The 17,656-nt window shown below is 42.3% G+C and overlaps 1 protein-coding gene across 7 annotated transcripts in view; it reads right to left on the bottom strand.

The window, feature by feature from the left end:
- The window catches only part of rbms1a (RNA binding motif, single stranded interacting protein 1a), a 493,792-nt gene that overhangs the window by 83,910 nt on the left and 392,226 nt on the right, over window positions 1-17,656 (bottom strand). For all 7 annotated transcript variants that reach the window (XM_039757486.1, XM_039757481.1, XM_039757480.1 and 4 more), the window contains exon 4: window positions 15,090-15,181. In XM_039757486.1, coding sequence (XP_039613420.1) covers window positions 15,090-15,181 — 92 coding nt within the window. The remainder of the gene's footprint in view (window positions 1-15,089; window positions 15,182-17,656) is intronic.

Consider the following 17,656-nt stretch of genomic DNA (forward strand, 5'->3'; position numbering starts at 1 on the left):
GTAGAAGCCACTTGTTGCTTTAGAAGGAAGCCAGTGTATTTTGAAGGAGACAGGGTTAACGCCTAACCATTTTTTACAATACAATTCTCAATTATAACAGTCACACTCATTTCATGACATATAATGTGAGTGACAAACGTCAATAGAGAAGATTAAGGAACGAGGTTTACAAAAAAGGACCAGAAGTTGGGGAGAATGGTGCCAAGCCTTGTGGAGGACAATGGCTAGTACACATAAAGTAGGGGGTCAGTTCTTTGGCAAAATGTTGTATGGGACAAAGAATTCATTATTTAATTTCATTATATGTTCAGGCAGGGCAGACTCTCAGACTTTGTGGACACGTTGTCTCCACGACTAGTGGTCCCTAAGAGCTTCCTTCAGTTGTTTCATGCACATATCAGTGTCATGCTCGACAATGTCCAGCCATCATGTTTTCTGACGTCCTCTTTTCCTGGTCCCAGTGACCATTCTCAGCCTCAGTGATTTTTCCAGTCTCTCATAACATGACTGAAGTATGTCAGATGTTGCATGGCTCTCTTACCTCCCAGTGATGCCCCATTTTTAAATCTTTCTAGGACTTCCCTATTCGTGATTTTCACCGTTCATTGTACTCACAACAGGTTCCTCCAACACTACTGTCTGAACGTGTCGATGTGTTTTTGATCTGCTGTTTCCAATGATCATGCTTCGCTTATGTACTGTAAGTCGCTATGGGGAGCATAATTACGTTGAACATTCTGGTCTTGGCAGTGATGCTGAGGTCTTTGCTCCTCCATTTTAGTTACACTTAGCAATGCATGGCAGCCAAGTGTCAGCCTTTTGTTGATCTCAGCACCCGCCTCCCCATTTTGATCAATTTTTAAACCAATGAAAATGAAATCTTTGACCAATTAAATTTTCTTGCTTTAATATCAGCATTCTCAGCTCTAGTCATTACTCTCATCTTCTTGACTAGGGGCCAACCACTTTGCGTCTCTGCCTCTTGCATTGTGAAGAGGGGCAGCTGAACGTACGCTAAGGAGATGCGGTCGCTCCTCCGAAACCCCCTCTTAAACGGTGATACAATGAGAAACAAATACATTTTTTTACCTCCTCTGTGCTCGATTTGCTGTTGGCTTGTGCTGCTGCTGCTTGTGCCGAAATAGCGTGATCTGCATGTCGCACTGCGCTTCGAACATTTAAAAGCCTGTACAGCAGCTGTCCTTTTGTCTCACTGCCTTGCCTCGCGGGACATTAAGGTGTCTCAGAGAAAATCACGTCTTGACCCAAGATATTTTTTTATAATACAGAGATATTCAGCAAAGGATGGACGCACCTAAAAGACACTGGTACTATAACTTTAGCACAGGTGAACTCAAGCTGTGATTTATCTAACTTGTGACTATTTCTGAATGCTGACTCTATAGTGAAGCATTTGGAAAGAAAATGGGAGTGCTGACAGGAGCTTGGAATGACTGATCTTGACTGGATATATTGTGAGACAAGGCCAGAGGCCTTATTTATGACTAAATGAGATAGCCATTTCGAAGCAATTTTGAAAAAGTGATGCTGAAAGGTCTGATACAAAATATGAACAAGCACAGAGTAGGAACATCTGTCCTGCTCTAGACATGGCCACCAGTTCATCTTCTAGGTTCATGGCAACGTCCTTACTGGCTCTGCGTTTTTTTTTTAAAACAATGCCCATGAACTCCTAAAACTGATGTGAAGCATTCAAAGGATGAACAAAAATGTATCATTAGGGGAATTCTTAGAGTAGGAGGTCAAGGCTGGCCGACTGAACACAGACCAGTGTAATTCCAAATTAATTTCCAAAATTGCATTTTAAAATTTTTTTTTATAATTTGAGGTGGGGGCATACTTAAACTGTTCATTTCTCACACAGCTAAGCTGGAGCAATGCAGGACAAGCTGTGTTGTGTCTGTTCTAGCACCACATATTGCAGACGCACCCTTCTGGAAGGTCGATTTTCTAGGCCATCCTGTTGGTTAATGAGGCGATGGATTCTGTCCTACAGGGTACAGCATGCTAAACTGGGCCACTGCCAATGCTCAACTAAGCAGAGGATGAGCAACTTCATCGGGATGGCACAGTGGTTGGCACTGCTGGGGTTTCAAACCCATACTTGGTCACAGACTCTCTCCCTGCTTTTGTGTGGGTTTTTATTCTCCAGATATTTCAGTTTCCTTTGTATGCCTTAAAGCTGTGTGTGTGTGTGTGTTGGGATATTTCTAAAATGTGACTCATCGCTGTCTCTTATATGTGTGTGTGTGTCACAGAGGACTGAGATGGCACACTGACCTCAGCTGGTTCCATCCTTGTATCCACCACTGCTGAGGAAGGCTCCAGTCTTCCCATGACTACCACAAGCACACACGTATGGACATGCGTGTGGCCGAAAAACACAAAACAGTTGTTAAGAGGTCAAATGTCAAGCGAGTGATTGCTGCAAGAAGCAAAATGTGGGTAATTAACAATGTTTTAAGTAATAAAAGTGTGGACCAGAGGTCCTATGAGGGTTAAAGCTCTTAGCTGTCATCTGAAAGAAATTAACAAAAACCTCCCTGTGCGTGTGGAACAGCTCCTAAAAAGCAGGAAAGAAATTTGGCAGAAAGATAAGACATCTGTTTTTGTAGTGAATGGGGTCACCAGCTAAACAGTCACTCATTAAACATCATGTGACATGGGGGGGGAGTTGGGGGCACTGTTCACAGAATGAAAGATCCTCTGATACTGAACAGATTTAATGCTTGTCTTCTCTCATAAAGCACTCTGAGCAAAGACTGCGCATTCTCTTTTTTCCTGCTCCCCAGAAGAAATTTTCTTGAGTAAATTTAAAATGCACGGTACCTTAAACAGCAAGATAACCTTAAGCCGATTAATCTGAAGTCATGCGATGCTTTTAACGTTTTAGTTTTAGCACTCACTTCACAAGTGCATTTAGGTAAATTGGCGCCTCTAAAACTGCCCTCGGCGTCCCATCTTGTGTCAGTTCCTGCCTTGCACTCAATGCTGCTGGGATAGGCTCTGGAACCCTGTGACATTTACATCTATTGACTTAGGTGATGCTTTTATCCAAGGTGACTAACAAAAGAGGTTAACATAATGGAGTAAACATCAGTTTGGGGACGGGACAAGGGTACAAAATTGATCACCACAAGTGAAGAGCGCAGAGCAAAATGCAAGCGAGTTACAATTCCAAAGTTACAAAAACCTAAAAGCCGAGTTGGACAGAAATTCACCAAACAAGAGGGTCTTCAAGCGCATCTTAAACACACTGAGGGACTCTGAATTTCAGATGGAAGTGGGCAAGTCATTCCACCTGCCAGGAACTATACATGAAAAAGAGTCGACTGAGGTTTGATGCTACGCAGAGGTGGCATCATCAGACACCATTCATCAGCAAACCTGAGTGAGCGACCTGAATTGGAGTAAATGGGCTATAAATATGGGAGCACTTTTGGTACAGTAACACTTGAACCTCATTCTCCACCCACATTATCAGGATATACACGATATTCATCTGTAAAGCCTCTCTAAAGGTCAGCTCACTGGTTGGCACTGTTGCTTCATGGTGCCAAGGATAGGGGTTTAACTGCTGGCATTGTCACAGTCTCTGTGGAGACTGCAGGTTTTCTTCCGTCTTTGGATTACACCATCATCTCAAAGATGTGTGTGGACATTTGTATAACTGTCTCTTTAGTGGGCTGGAGTTAGTGCTGCAGATTTGGTTCATCTCTTTGGTGCAGTCATTATATAGCGTTGGCATGTCATTCCCATAACTCCATATGTTTCTCTTAGCATTCTCCACCACCATTACCATGATATACTATCTATAATGATCTGGTTCATCTCCTGCTGCAGTCACAATATGGTGTTAGTATATCATAACCCATCGCTCCAAGGTTTTCTAACATTCTCCAAACATTACCATGATACACAATTTGTAAAGTCTCTCTAATGGAAGGCACACTGGTTAGTATTATTGCATTACGGTGCCAAGGATGTGGGCTGGATACCTGGTAATGTCATATCATCGTCTGTGTGGAGTTGGAAGGTTCTCTTTGGCCTTTGGATTACACCCACACCCTAAGACAAGCACAGACTAGCCACTAAAATTTGAATATTTATATAACTGCCTCTCTAAAAGGGCTGCTGGTCCCGGCACAGGGGTTAGCTCTACACTCTACCAGCCCTAGAGATCTGGTTCATGTTCTGGTCTGGTCACTATATGGTGTTGGACTGTCACTCCTATCACTCTATGGGTTTCTTGGAACTTCCCCTGTCACATTATTACCATGACATACTATCTGTAAAGATCTGACTCATCTTCTGGTCCGGTCACTATATGATGTTGGCAAGTCTTTCCCATCACTCCATGGTTTTTTTTGACAGGTAGTTTAGTTTTCAAATGTGTGCGTATTAGGTTAGCACCTCAGAACTAACCCTGCATAAGTGAGACTACAGAATAGCACGGCAGATCAGCGGCTCCTTCACTCTAATTCAATTCCTGGTCCATTCACCATCTGTATGACATTTATTATTATTTACTTATTATGGCTGACATCTTTATCCTAGGCAACTTGTAACATTTGAGATATGACTGATTACACTTCTTTAATTTTTCCAGTTGGAGGTGAGGGGACTTGGTCATGGTCACACAGTGTCAGCAGTGGGATATGAGCGCACGACCTCAGGGTTTGAAGTCCAAAGCCTTAACCGTTAAGCTACACTGCCTGTGTAGATTTGCCCATGTCTGTGTTGGTCTTTCTCTGAGCTTCTTTGCTTAGGGTGATTAGAGACTCTAAATTAGCCTGGAATGATGGAGAGCATCCGTATGTGCCCATCTCCTGCCTTGGCCCTGATGCTGCAAGGAGATAGTGATAAGTGATAGTGTTGGCCTAATCAAATACAACAATACCTTATGGATTTATAGCATTTGGCTATTAGATGTTAATAAACAATGGAAATTGTAACAGTCTCTATCTCTCTTTCTAGGAGAAAGAACTTTTTTGGTGTTTACAAATATGTGAAATAAAGTTCCTGTTCTATTTCAATGACTCAGAATACTTGCATTCATCTTCTCCAAAATCGAGATCAGGGCCATGAAAAGAAATAAAGGAAAAAAAATGAGAGCAGTTACGTTAAACTACTCAAGATTTGCTGGGAATTCAATTTGGATATTCCTGTTTGGCTGGACTGCCCCAATTCCTGAGGTTTACTGGCCTTGTTGCCATAACAACCTCCAATTATTTACTTCCTTTCAGAACATAAACCTGACTATTCTCGGGCCGTGTGTGCTTTTAGGCTCCACAGTGTGAAAACTTAGTTTGATTTACTCTTGTTATAATGTACTTATCATATAAAACAGAATTAAGAGAACATTCTCAATCTTAGTAACAAAAAATAGATCTAAAAAAGGTTGTAAAATACAAATCTAGCTATCCTAAGGTCCGCCCTGTCTATCTGTGCATTACATCATGCTTTCTACGCAAGTCTGCCTCATTCACATCAATTTCTATATTCAAATCCACCTATCTTTGCTCTTATTCTATAGTGTGTTCCTATTGTGATAGACATGGATCAACAGGCCCCTCCACTGGGATGAATGGGCATCCCTGTCTCAGGAGCAAGGCAGGAAATAATGGACAGCTACAGGGAGACTGACTGCCTGTCAGGACCCAACATACCCGCAGTATGCTAGGCGGCAGTGCTCCTCTGGCATGCCTTCAGCGTGGACTCCACAGGGCTAGAAAGACAGAAAGACAAAAAGAAAGAAGCAGGCCTGTGTGGAGATAATTGTAATAATAAATACTAATTTGAATCCAGGACTGTTATTTGGATAGTTGTGTCTGGGGTTTTAGGGTATGAGGACCCACAAGCCAAAATATCCTCTTTAATAAAACCCTTGTGTGCGTCCAGGTGTCCGTGTGTGTGTGTCTTCTGGTGAAGTGTGCATGCGCGGGGCCACACAGCACGTGTTCAGTCTCTTCCTGTGCATTCCCTGTGTGTGCAGAGAGAGAGAGAGACAGACACACACACGCGAGAGACAGACGCGCACGCGTCACACACACACACACACACACACACACAGGCGCGCGCGAGAAAGACAGACACACACACACACACGCGAGAGACAGACACACACAGGCCCGCGAAAGAGACACACACACACACAGGCGTGTGTGCATTGTTGCAATGTTACTTTTCTTGGTTGTTTATTAAATTACAGATTTTTAAAATGTTCATTTTTTCCCTTGTGCTTAAAACTCATTAAAAAAAGAGTTTTTAGCGAGCGGGTCATAAGGCTATAGTGCAAATTCTTGCAGTGTTAGTTTTCTCTGTTGTTCAAGGTTTTCTTAGTGTTATTCAATGTTTTTACATTTAGTTTACTATTACGCTGTGCTTTCTATGGTATAGTTAACTATATTTGTGCTTAAAAACTTAAAAAATATATATATTTACATACAGTTCATACGATCTGGAACGGATTAATTGTATTTACATACAATCCAATGGGGGAAATTACTTTGGTTCACGACCAAATCGGGTTACAACCAGAGTTTTGGAACAATTTATGGTCGTGAATCGAGGTTCCATTGTATTACTGTCAGACAAAATTACAGGCATTTTAAGGAAATACAAACCAGTATTACTGCGAGAGAAAATTAAAGGCACACAATACAGTGACGCATATTACAGCCATATACAAGGTCCCATGCCATTTAATATAGACTGTTCATACAAACGTTTATGCACTACTGTTCTAACGCCCGTTATTTTAACGGGCTTAATGTCTAGTCTACTATATAATAAGTTAGCTTTATCTCTCGCTATCAGTTACATGGTGCCTTTCTTATCTATGCCTTATATGGTGCTCTTCCTATCTATTTATTCTGTGTCTTTAAAATATACTGTATCTGTTTATTACACAGCATATCTATCACATTATTCTGTCTTTCCCCATCTGTTTATTACAAACTGTCTTTTATAGCTCTCCATCTATCTTACAGCACCTTTCCTATTGATCCAATATGATGCCTTTCTATATATATTTATTTTTATTAATTAACAGATGCCTTTTTATCCAAGGTGACTTACAACATTTGAGATAAAACTGATTCCAGTTTTTTTTTTTTCTTTCTCCAGAACAGGCAGGTCAAGAGACTTGCTCAGGGTCACATGGTGTCAGTCGCAGGATTTGAACCCACCACCTCAGGGTTTGAAGCCCAAAGCCCCTCTACGGAACACTGCCTGCTCATTTACTTCATAGTGTCTTACACATCTGTCTATTTATCTATCATCCATCCATCTTCTTAACCTGCTCACCCACAGCAGGGTAGCTGAAGCACTGGGTAAGCAGTTCCTGGACGGGTGCCATCCCGGCACTGGCTAAACATGCAGACACAGACCCACACACACACATAAGCACACACTAGAGCCAAATTAGAAATGCCAGTCCACCTAACTTGCACGTTTTTGGACTGTGGTATTAAACTAGAGAACCTGGAGGAAACTGATGCTGATATGGGGAGAACATGCAAACATCATGCATGATGTTACCTCTGATCTCCTTATTTTGAGGCAGCAGCACTATCACCATGCTGCCACTTTGAGTGTTCTTATTCCCAGTCTTACTGTTGTGAGGCAACAGCGCTACCACCATGCCATTGTACCACCTTATTTTCACATCTGTGTACACTATATATTTATCATATAGTGTCCCTATCATACACTCATATCTATGTAGCCATTACACAATGCCCATCCCAAGTATTGATTATTAGCTTTTACATCATTTCAATTGTTGTAATCAACTTTCGTTATCTGTCCTATTATGCTTGCTGAACAAACAGGCCCTAGCCAAGCACTTCCCGATTCATTTTACCCTCACACCCCCTGTGATGGTCGAGGCCGATTTCGCACCCCCATGGTTTGAGAAGAAGTATGAAAAAATATCAGTTCATATGATAGTTCATAATACCCACGTAGCACTACGTGTGCGTAAGAGAGGAAGTCATCCGTTTTAACAAGCAGCGTATTGCACTGATACGAAATAGCCTGACCATTTAATCATTCAGGAATGGATAGATAAATTAAGATTTTGTACAAATAATGTTTTTCATTTTTCTTCTTCGATGGATTGTGGCACCCCCAGCAACAGTTCCCCCAATTGAGAAGCGCTGCCCTAGCCTAATGTTACTTGATTATATTTAGCTCTTTTGTAGGTAACTTTGGATAAAAAATCCTGCCAAGCAAAAAATTTCTAAATGTTATAAAGTGACTTTCATATCTGTCTGCCTATTACATGATGCCTTTCAGAGTCATTCTATCTATAATTTAAAAATTAGATTTTCGTCTGATTGTAGTATGCTTAGTCTATTCTTCAGAGACGGAGGAGCCCATCTTTACACAAATCAGAGCTTAATTAGTACACAATTAAATACTGTAAGGCACACGTCGCGGTTGACACACTCGCCTTTACAGCATCGCCGAACAGCAGTGAGATCAGTGGGCCACTCAGCAAAAGAAAACGTGAGCCCATCGGTTTCACAGAAACACGATGAGGGCTGAGACCTTCAAGGCGCGCAGCTTTGACAAATTCCGCAGTAACACCAAACGATAATTTGTATGCACTGTCTAAGTGAACACAAGCATTGGCTTTCCAGAAACATTTTCTTGGCATCTTCCAGGTGCATACCGGAGACTAAATCGGCTCAGTGGCCGTCCTCCCACTTGTCTAATTGCTTGCAGAGCTAAGCTTTTTTTTTCTTCTCTTTTTTAAGTCTGACTTCTTTGGTGGGATTAATTGAGTTTTCTACATGAGAATGCACTGCTGGATATATGCACTCTATAGGGGAAAAGGTTCTCAGAGATTTTCCACCACCTAATTAAAGAAAAAAAAAATCGAAAAGAATAAAGCTTCTAATTTAGGAGTCTGATTTGAAATCTGATCATTTGTAAAGGATATCTAAAGCGCCCCCGGGACTGTGGACTGGATTGAAGCTTTGATGACGGAAGGATGGCTGGCTGGTCTTTAATAAGGAACTATTTTCTATGAATCAAAAAAAGTTAATTGATTTCACTTATTCACAGAACATATACTGCAGATATTTCGTTAAAACCTTTTAACAAGAAGCACACTTATTTTTTTAATAGCAACTTTCCACAGTGAACAGCATCTGAGGATACTTTACAAGTACAGATGCACAGTACAATGGTTTAATTAATCTTATATTGTTGGAACCAAAGCAGTTTACGTGGCACACTGAGGGGCACACAACACATCTGAGATCGGAGTGAAACACGCAGCCTTCAAAATGAAAGTCTGATTGCTCGCCCACTATGCCACATGGTTCACCGACAAAAGCGCGATAGACATATGAGCCCTGACGGACAAGCGAGCGCCGACAAACCCGCTAACTGGATTTTGACAAATGCGCGCCGACAAAATCGCGAGAGAGGCCAAGAGAGTGGTACGTGTACGTGCGCATTATGTGCTAGGTTATAACTGTTATAACTGCTGATGGCATGCCGTGAACAAATAACTCAGTCGAGGGTTGGCATAACGCGTTTTATACAAAGCGGAATTACCAGCAGTCAGGCAGCCAGCAAGTCCAAATACGCTCAACTATCAAGACGTCTCGCTGCAATTCTTCCTACATATGCAGGGCGTGATCTTAAGGACTATCTGCGTGCCGTGCTGATGGTGTGCCGCGCCTCATAATATTGACTTCTAAAATAAACATTATTATATATGTTTTAAACTAGTAATTTATATTTAATGAAACCTTTGCGATTTTGTCGGCGCGATTTTGACGTCGCGTTTTAATCTGTGTTATTTTGTCGGCACTCATATGTCTATCACGCAAATGTCGGGTCACAATGCCACGCTACCCTGGCAAGAGTCTACATGTTTTTCAATTAACATTCATGCTTGTGCCAGAAGCTTTACGGCTCATTTTAAAGTAATCTAGAAGTGGTACCTGATGTTGACTGGGATGGGGCCACCAAATAAATTTTGGAATGAAACATAGTCTACAATGTCCCCCCTACATCAGTGTTTTAAAACCAGTGTGCCACAGCATGGTGGTGCACCGTGAAAGCTACTCAGGTGTGCCATGGAAATAATAGCATAGCACACCTGGGTGTGAACCCTTGAGGAACAATATCATCCCCAGGACAAGCTGGCGTAAAAGCAGCTCTGTAACAGCTATGGTAGAGCACTTCAGACGTGTCTACTGGCTGGGCGTGTGGTCACCAGCAAGTCTCAGTGGACACTGAGCATGCGAGTTGTTTCTGAGGCAGAGAGGGGTGGACAAACGGATGAAGCAGCTTGGAGATGTGTCCAAAGTGTTCACTAAGTGCCATGTCTGTAAATGCTGATCTCGGAGTGGCTTTTTTACTGACTTCTCTGGTAGTCGCGCCCCTTCGGATGCCCTGCCCTATATAATTGGGGACTCTGTGCACAATTTGGTGGAGATCAGTTCAGCGTTGTGAACACACACTCAGCCTTACGTACATTATATGGCCAATAGTACACGGACGACAGCCCTCCAAAAGACTCCATTCAGGTATTTCTCTCTTAGTAGGTGCATCAAATCGGCACACAGCCATGCAATTTCCATTGAAGGACACTGGCAGCAACATGGGGCGTACTGAGTAGCTTAGGGACTTTAAATGTGGCGCTGTCATAGGATGCCACCTTTGCCACAAGTCAGTAGATCTGCCCTGGTCAACTTTAAGTGCTAAAATTGTGAAGTGGAAGCATTAGGAAGCAGCAACAGCACAGCCATGTAGTGGTGGACCACACAAAGTCACAGAGCGGGGTTGCCAATTGCTGAAGCACACAGTACATAAAAATCGCCTGTCCTCAAAACAGAGTTCCAAACTGCACAAGAAATGTGTGTCAAGACCTGCAAGAAGTGGGTTTACACAGCCCAGCAGCTGCCCAAAAGCCTAAAAACACTATGTGTAATGCCAAGCTTTGGCTGGAGTGGTGTAAAAGCGCACTGCCTGACATTGGACTCTGGAGCAGTGGAAATGTGTTCTTTGGAATGATGAATCACTTTGGTATCTGGCAGGCTGATGGAAGAATGTGGGCTTGATGGATGCCAGGAGAACGCTACCTTTTGGCCAACATGCTGATAAGTGGAAGGTTCAAGTCCTGGCAATGCCAGAAGGAATGCTACTCCATTGGGCACTTGAGCAGGGCCATTAATAAGTAGTTGCTGCAGGGGCGCCGCACAAATAGTTGACCCTGAGCTCTGACCCCCAAGGTTCTCTCTCTTTCTCCGAGTGTAAATCAAGGTATGCGGAAATTGACCTATTCCTAATGCAAATAAAGTGAGACGTCATTCATACTATCATTACATAGCGCCTACTGTAAAGTCTGGTGGAGGAGAGATAATGGCAGGGCTTGGGCTAGACCCCCTTGGTTCAGTGAATGGTACTGTTGACGCTACAGCATACAAAAACATTTTTAGACAACTGTGTGCTTCCATCTTTGTGATGGCAGCTTGTTGAATGCATATTTCTGTTCCAGCAAGACTGTGCCTGTGAGCACAAAGCGAGGTCAGGTCAGGAGGGATGCACTGGTATAGCACGCTGCCACATCCACCACATGATAAAACAGCTTGGGATACCTGTTAGCAACCCACAGGCAGACAGTACAGTCTCACCCCCTGAAAATAACCATCTATTTGCAGCAGCCAGGTGTTACATGGGTGTCCCCTTGGCCTGGCCCAGCCTCTCGGGTCCTCATCAATGATCACCATCGGGGAATCGCACCACATGGCTGCAGTACCGTAACTGACACAAAGTCAAACCAGCAGTCCCCCAGGTTTTTCCAAAGAGACACAGTACCGAAGGAGTCCAAGTCTTCATCTAGGTCACTAGACAGCGTCCATGTCTAGCAGCCATATAGGAAAACAGGAAGCACCAGGACCTTCGTCCTTTTGCAGAGATACTGGGAGTGCCACACACCCCTTTCTTTCAACGACCACATGAACCCCAATGCTCTCCCAATCCTTCTACTGACATCATTGGAAGAGTCACTAGAGACATGAATGCCGTTGCCGAGGTAAGTAAACTTCTCAACGTGAGGTCTGTAAAGAAATTTAGGAACTCAAGTGGCCTGCATAGATCCCTGTCCTCCGCTCTACTGAACACCTCTGTGATCAACTGGAATGATGTGAGAGCATACTTTAGTGGTAACAGAGGTTATGTGTTGAAATATATATGCATTTGTTTTAAAATGTTATGAAGGGAGCTACTGAAAGGGTTAAAAGGTAATACTGTACACAAAATGTACCAAGGGATGATTATGGGATCAGTAAATGTCCTGAAAACAACAAAACCGGACAGTTGTTACACACACCGAAATCTCAAGGGTGATAGCTAAACTCCAAAGATATGAGAAGAACAAGAATACTTTATAGAAGTCATTTGGGTGTAGACCAATGAGCCAAACAGAGCAAATGTAAGCACCGACTGACCCTGTTCTGTAAATTCAACTGTTTATAAAACGGACCTCTGTCCTTTCACTTTTGATCATGCTTGTATAATGGACTGCTGTGATGGATGCTCCCTCTTCAGCATGGCACTGCTAGAGTAAATAATGATGCAGATGGTCAAGCTTTCTCCTGCCTGATTACCGAATTAAAAAGGTTTTATCAAACTTGTCCCAGTAGAAGATAAGTTTCTTTTCTGTAATTATGATGTTGATTTCGACCACAATAGTGATTATACACAAGGTTTTCTCAAAAGGCACAGATTCCAACCGACACACTGCCATAATCTTGTGGAAAAGAGAAGAGCAGAGGCTTTAACAGCAGCAAAAAAGAGCGTCAACTCCATGTTAATGCTCACGATACTGGAATGGGATGTCGAACAAGCTCATACAGGTGTGATGGTTGGGTGTCAACAAAAACCGCAGTGGCTCTAGTTTTTCCTTCAAGTCGCTTATTTATGACTGATTTCTGTTGCCAATTGACTTCTTTTGCCTTCCTTTTAATTGCCTTGTATTTCAAGACTCAGTCCTTTGAATTGTTTCTTTCTTTCTTAAATGGCAGACAAACAAAAATGAGATGTGAAATGAGCCAGCAGATGACCAGTGGTGTCAAGCTCCAATTTCACTCCAACAAGTTTCTTAATCAGAAGCCAATTCTCGTTGTTAATTAAACCTGCTATTAAACTCCATGGCTGCTCTCATTTTGGACAGCAGACATTTTCAAAACTGCTGATTACAGGAGCTACACATGAAAAGAGCCTTTACTGATACTGCAGAGGTGACATCGCCAGACGCCAAACATCAGCAGACCAGACTGATCCAGAAGGAGCAGAGGACCTCAAAGTGTCTCCATACAGACGGGTGCTGACTCACTGACTACTCAGTAGGCAAGTATCAAGGATCTGAACTTAATGTGTGCTGCTACATGGAGTCAGTATTGTGATATGAAACGAGGAGCGACAATGTACCCACCTCGGCTGGTTGAACACTAAACGCGCCACTGCATTTTGAATTATCTACAGCAGCTTGGTGACATATTGTGGTGCTCCTGCTAGCAGAGAGTTACAGTAATCCAGAAGGGACAGGACCAGTGCCTGGTCCAGGAGTTTGCTGTATACTCCGTGAGATATGGTCTGATCTTGTGGATATTGTACAGAGTGAATCTCAAAGACCACGAGACCGTAGAAATTCATCTGTATTCTTATTTTATAAAGCTTCCCTCTCTATTTATATGTCTAGCTCAGTGACCTTCCTATCTATCAAAATATTATATAGTGCCTTTCCTGTCTATTTATTTACTTCATTTTTAAAGTGCTCCTATACACACTGTACTGGACAGAGTAGAAATAGAATACTGGGCGGCATGGTGGTGCAGTAGTTAACATTGCTACCTGACAGCTTCAGGAGACCAGACCACTGCCAAGGTCGAGTGTGTATCTTGTGTATCCATGTTTGTGTGAGTTTTCCTCCAACTCTCCACGCTCCAAAGACATGCACATTAAGTCAAATGGCCCGAATGTGGATGTGTGGCAGGTGATGGACCAGGACTGCTTCCTACCCCATGCTTAGTTCTGCCTGGATTTGCTCCATCTGTCCACCTGGATCAGTTCATGCGTCGATAAATATAACAATAATCTCCTCGCCTGGTCACTTGTTATTGCATGTTCTCCCCAAGTTCATTTGAGACATTCTTTAGGCACGCCGGCACCGTGACAGAACCTAAAGATGTGCACAGTGTGTCTTAATAGGCCTGCTGAGACAAAGTGTCCTATATTGCTTACCACTGTGTGCCCAATGCCGGTAGGACTGGCACCAGCTTTATATGACCCTTACGCTGGATTAAAAGGGTTCAGTAGGTGGGTGGATAAATGACATATCAGTATGTTCTACTTGTGTTCGTGTGGGCAGATTATGCTCAAATGACTCCATCCTTGCCCGAAGTCGGATTAATGCATTAGACGCCACAAAGGGTCACAGCCTCTTATGGTCAGTGCTCAGGCTTTTGAAGGGTCAAATTCTTTTTTCTTCTCTCTGAACTCAAAACAGTTCTCTGTCCCATATTGTGCCCTCCATACACTGATTATCGAGCATCTAGCATTTCTGCTAAGCAGACATCATGAGGAGATTTTGAAGTGCAAAGAAAATGAAGCCAAACTCCCAGGATGTCAACAAGGTGCCCACCACTGAGTCAGCACTGCCCCTCAACATTCTCATGGTTAATCCTATCTTTGTATGGACTTGTGTGTGACCTGCGCTGACATTTTTTCCACAGCTTGTATGGGATTGACTGGCTGACTTGATGTTGTGCAACGCACTGGATCAGCAACTCAAATGTCTGCTTAAGAGTTTTTGCACTTTGAAGTTCTGATGAACATGGCTGCCAAAGAGGATAAGAGAGCAAGCTGTGGGCAGACTCTGAGAACTGTCTCACTTGTGTTGGTGCTCACGTGTCACAGGCCAGCACTTGTTTTGTAACATTTGGTTAGTTAATGAAACTGTGGTGATGCAATGAAGGAGAGACGACCAACATGTTCATTAGATGTTATGTGCAAAACTGCCTTGGACAAGTGTTACTTACTTTTGCCATCTGAGCTTGAACTCCATTAGCTTTTAAAGCTGAAACAGCCTTCTGAGCAGCAGTTGGGTTGTCAAAGTCCACAAAACCATAACCTGGAACAAAAAAACAACATAATTAATAAGTAATAATATTACATCATCTGACATGTCAAAGAAATGGCAGGTTCAAAATTCACCCTAAAATTCTAACACTCTCACTGCTGCTTAAATCAAACGGAGTCTTCAGGGGCTAGAACCTGAGGCAGGAAGTAACACTGGGTGGAGTGCCAGTCCACTGCAGGGCCCACTTAGAGTCATTAGTTGACCTAATGTGCATTTGGATCTGGGAGGAAATCCTACACAGCATGGAGAGAACATGGAAACAAGGTGGGTGCAGGAATTGAACCCGGGATGCTGCGTCTGCCAGGCAGCCCCACACTAAACACAATGTCACCCTTTTTACAATCATACACATCCACAGTGATGCGTTCTTTCGGTGGTGACCCTTGGACTAGATGTCCTCTGAGGTATTCAAAGTTAACCTTGAACACATAACCTTCACTCGGCAGGGTCGACTTTAATTACACAACACTCTTACTGGCAAACAAAGCTCTTTGTGCTGTACCACTAAGTGAACAAAAGAAAAATCAGGGCTTGATCTGAGTGTTGATGGTGTCATGAGACTAGTAAGCAGCACATCAGCACAGACAAAAGACAAGAGCAGGTTATGAACTGCGGAGGAAACAAGGTGAAAGGCGCACCAGGGCAAACGGGCAAACCAAGTAGGTAAAGGGTTTAAAGTGGACACAATGAGTGACCCTGTTCATCTGCCAAGACGTCTAAGGCTGGGTCTCAGCCCACTTCTCGGTTTGAAATCTGTGCAGACTTACGTGGGTACAGCGCAAGAACCAGCCCTGGATGGGACGCCAGTCCACCACTGGGCACACTCACTCACAATGGCCCTGTTCAGTGGTGACAGTAACATGGTGACATGGGAAATAGAGGGGAGGATGCTGGGAGCATTAAAGAAATACTGTCATTTTTATAGATTTACCAGTTGTGTGTTTAATTGTAATATTTTTAACAAACACACTATACAACAGTTAAGTGGGACTCACCACAGATCTACCAGACAATTGGCACTGAAAATGAACGGCATCTTACTGCTGTCCTATTTAGTTTTTATTCTATTATAAGGCACACTTTACATTCATTATTTAATATCAGCAACTGATGCTCTTTAGCACAGAAAATATGCACTTTTTTTTACAAAATTTCAACTTGACTGTATGAAAATGTTCTATATAAATAAATGTTGTTGTTACTTAAGCCTATTACATTTGTTTTTGCACAAACTATGCCTATGTATCTTTCAAGACTAAGATTTCCAAGAAATTACTAGGATGGAAACAGACAACTATAAAATGTACAATAGACAGACATGAAACACACTACATAACAGCGAGATGTGAAATGTACTATATAATGGTCAGACAGATATAAAGTGAAATATATAGTATTTATAAAATTAGTGTAACAGATTGATAGGTATATGGATAGTGACGGGCACTGATAATACACAGATAGATATGAAAGGTGCTATAAGAAATAAAGGTAGCCAGATATAAATGAATAAAAATATAACAGATATGAAAGGCACTATATAACAGATAGATAGATAGATAGATAGATAGATAGATAGATAGATAGATAGATAGATAGATAGATATTAATGGCACTGTGGAACGATACAAAAGGCGATATACAACACTTATGAAAGGCAGTGTAAAAAGTAAATGGTTAAACAGACTGATGTGACAGGCACTATCAATATATTGATGGATATGGAAGGACCTATAAAACAAATATGTAAAATACTATATAAGCCAGATATAAAAGGCAAAATATTATGATTTGAAAGGCAAAAGACAAAAAACAATTATGACATACATTAAGGTCAGTATGTGTAATTCAGTTTAACTCAAGACTCCACATTTACCCTGTGTAATGGTGAGCGTACATGTGAGTGGGACCTGTGCTAAACTGGCACCCTGACCAGGGTTGGCTCCTAACCCTGTGCTTTGTACTCCAACCTTCTCTGGCCCTGAATTACGTATAATAAACAGACATGAAAAACAATACATAAATGTATGAAAGGCACTATATAATAGATAGGCATTGAAGATTTAAAAGGAATATATCACAAATGTGCAGAACAGCATATGATAGATATGAAAGGCACTATAAAACTGGCAGATAGATGTAAAAGGAACTTCATAATAAACAGTCGTTGGTAACTGCAGACAAAACTTAAAGATGTGGGGTTGGTGAAGTGACGCTCCTCTTCAGTAATTTGCATAACAAATGGGCGTGGTTTACAGTTTTTTTTTTAATTAATTCAAGCGGAGTATCCAAGTAGCGTAAACATTCAAGTTGGGCGCGACTTTACTTTTGTGACATCAACTTACACGATGACCTGCGACAGTCGCACTGCGTTTTCCAATCACACTCCTCAGCTGTCCTGGCAATGTGTACAGGACGTCCGCCAGCCCGAACGGCGCTATTATGTCACAATGGAGGCGCGTTTAT

Source organism: Polypterus senegalus, chromosome 6, assembly GCF_016835505.1.
Source record: "Polypterus senegalus isolate Bchr_013 chromosome 6, ASM1683550v1, whole genome shotgun sequence".
Classification (NCBI taxonomy): domain Eukaryota; kingdom Metazoa; phylum Chordata; class Cladistia; order Polypteriformes; family Polypteridae; genus Polypterus; species Polypterus senegalus.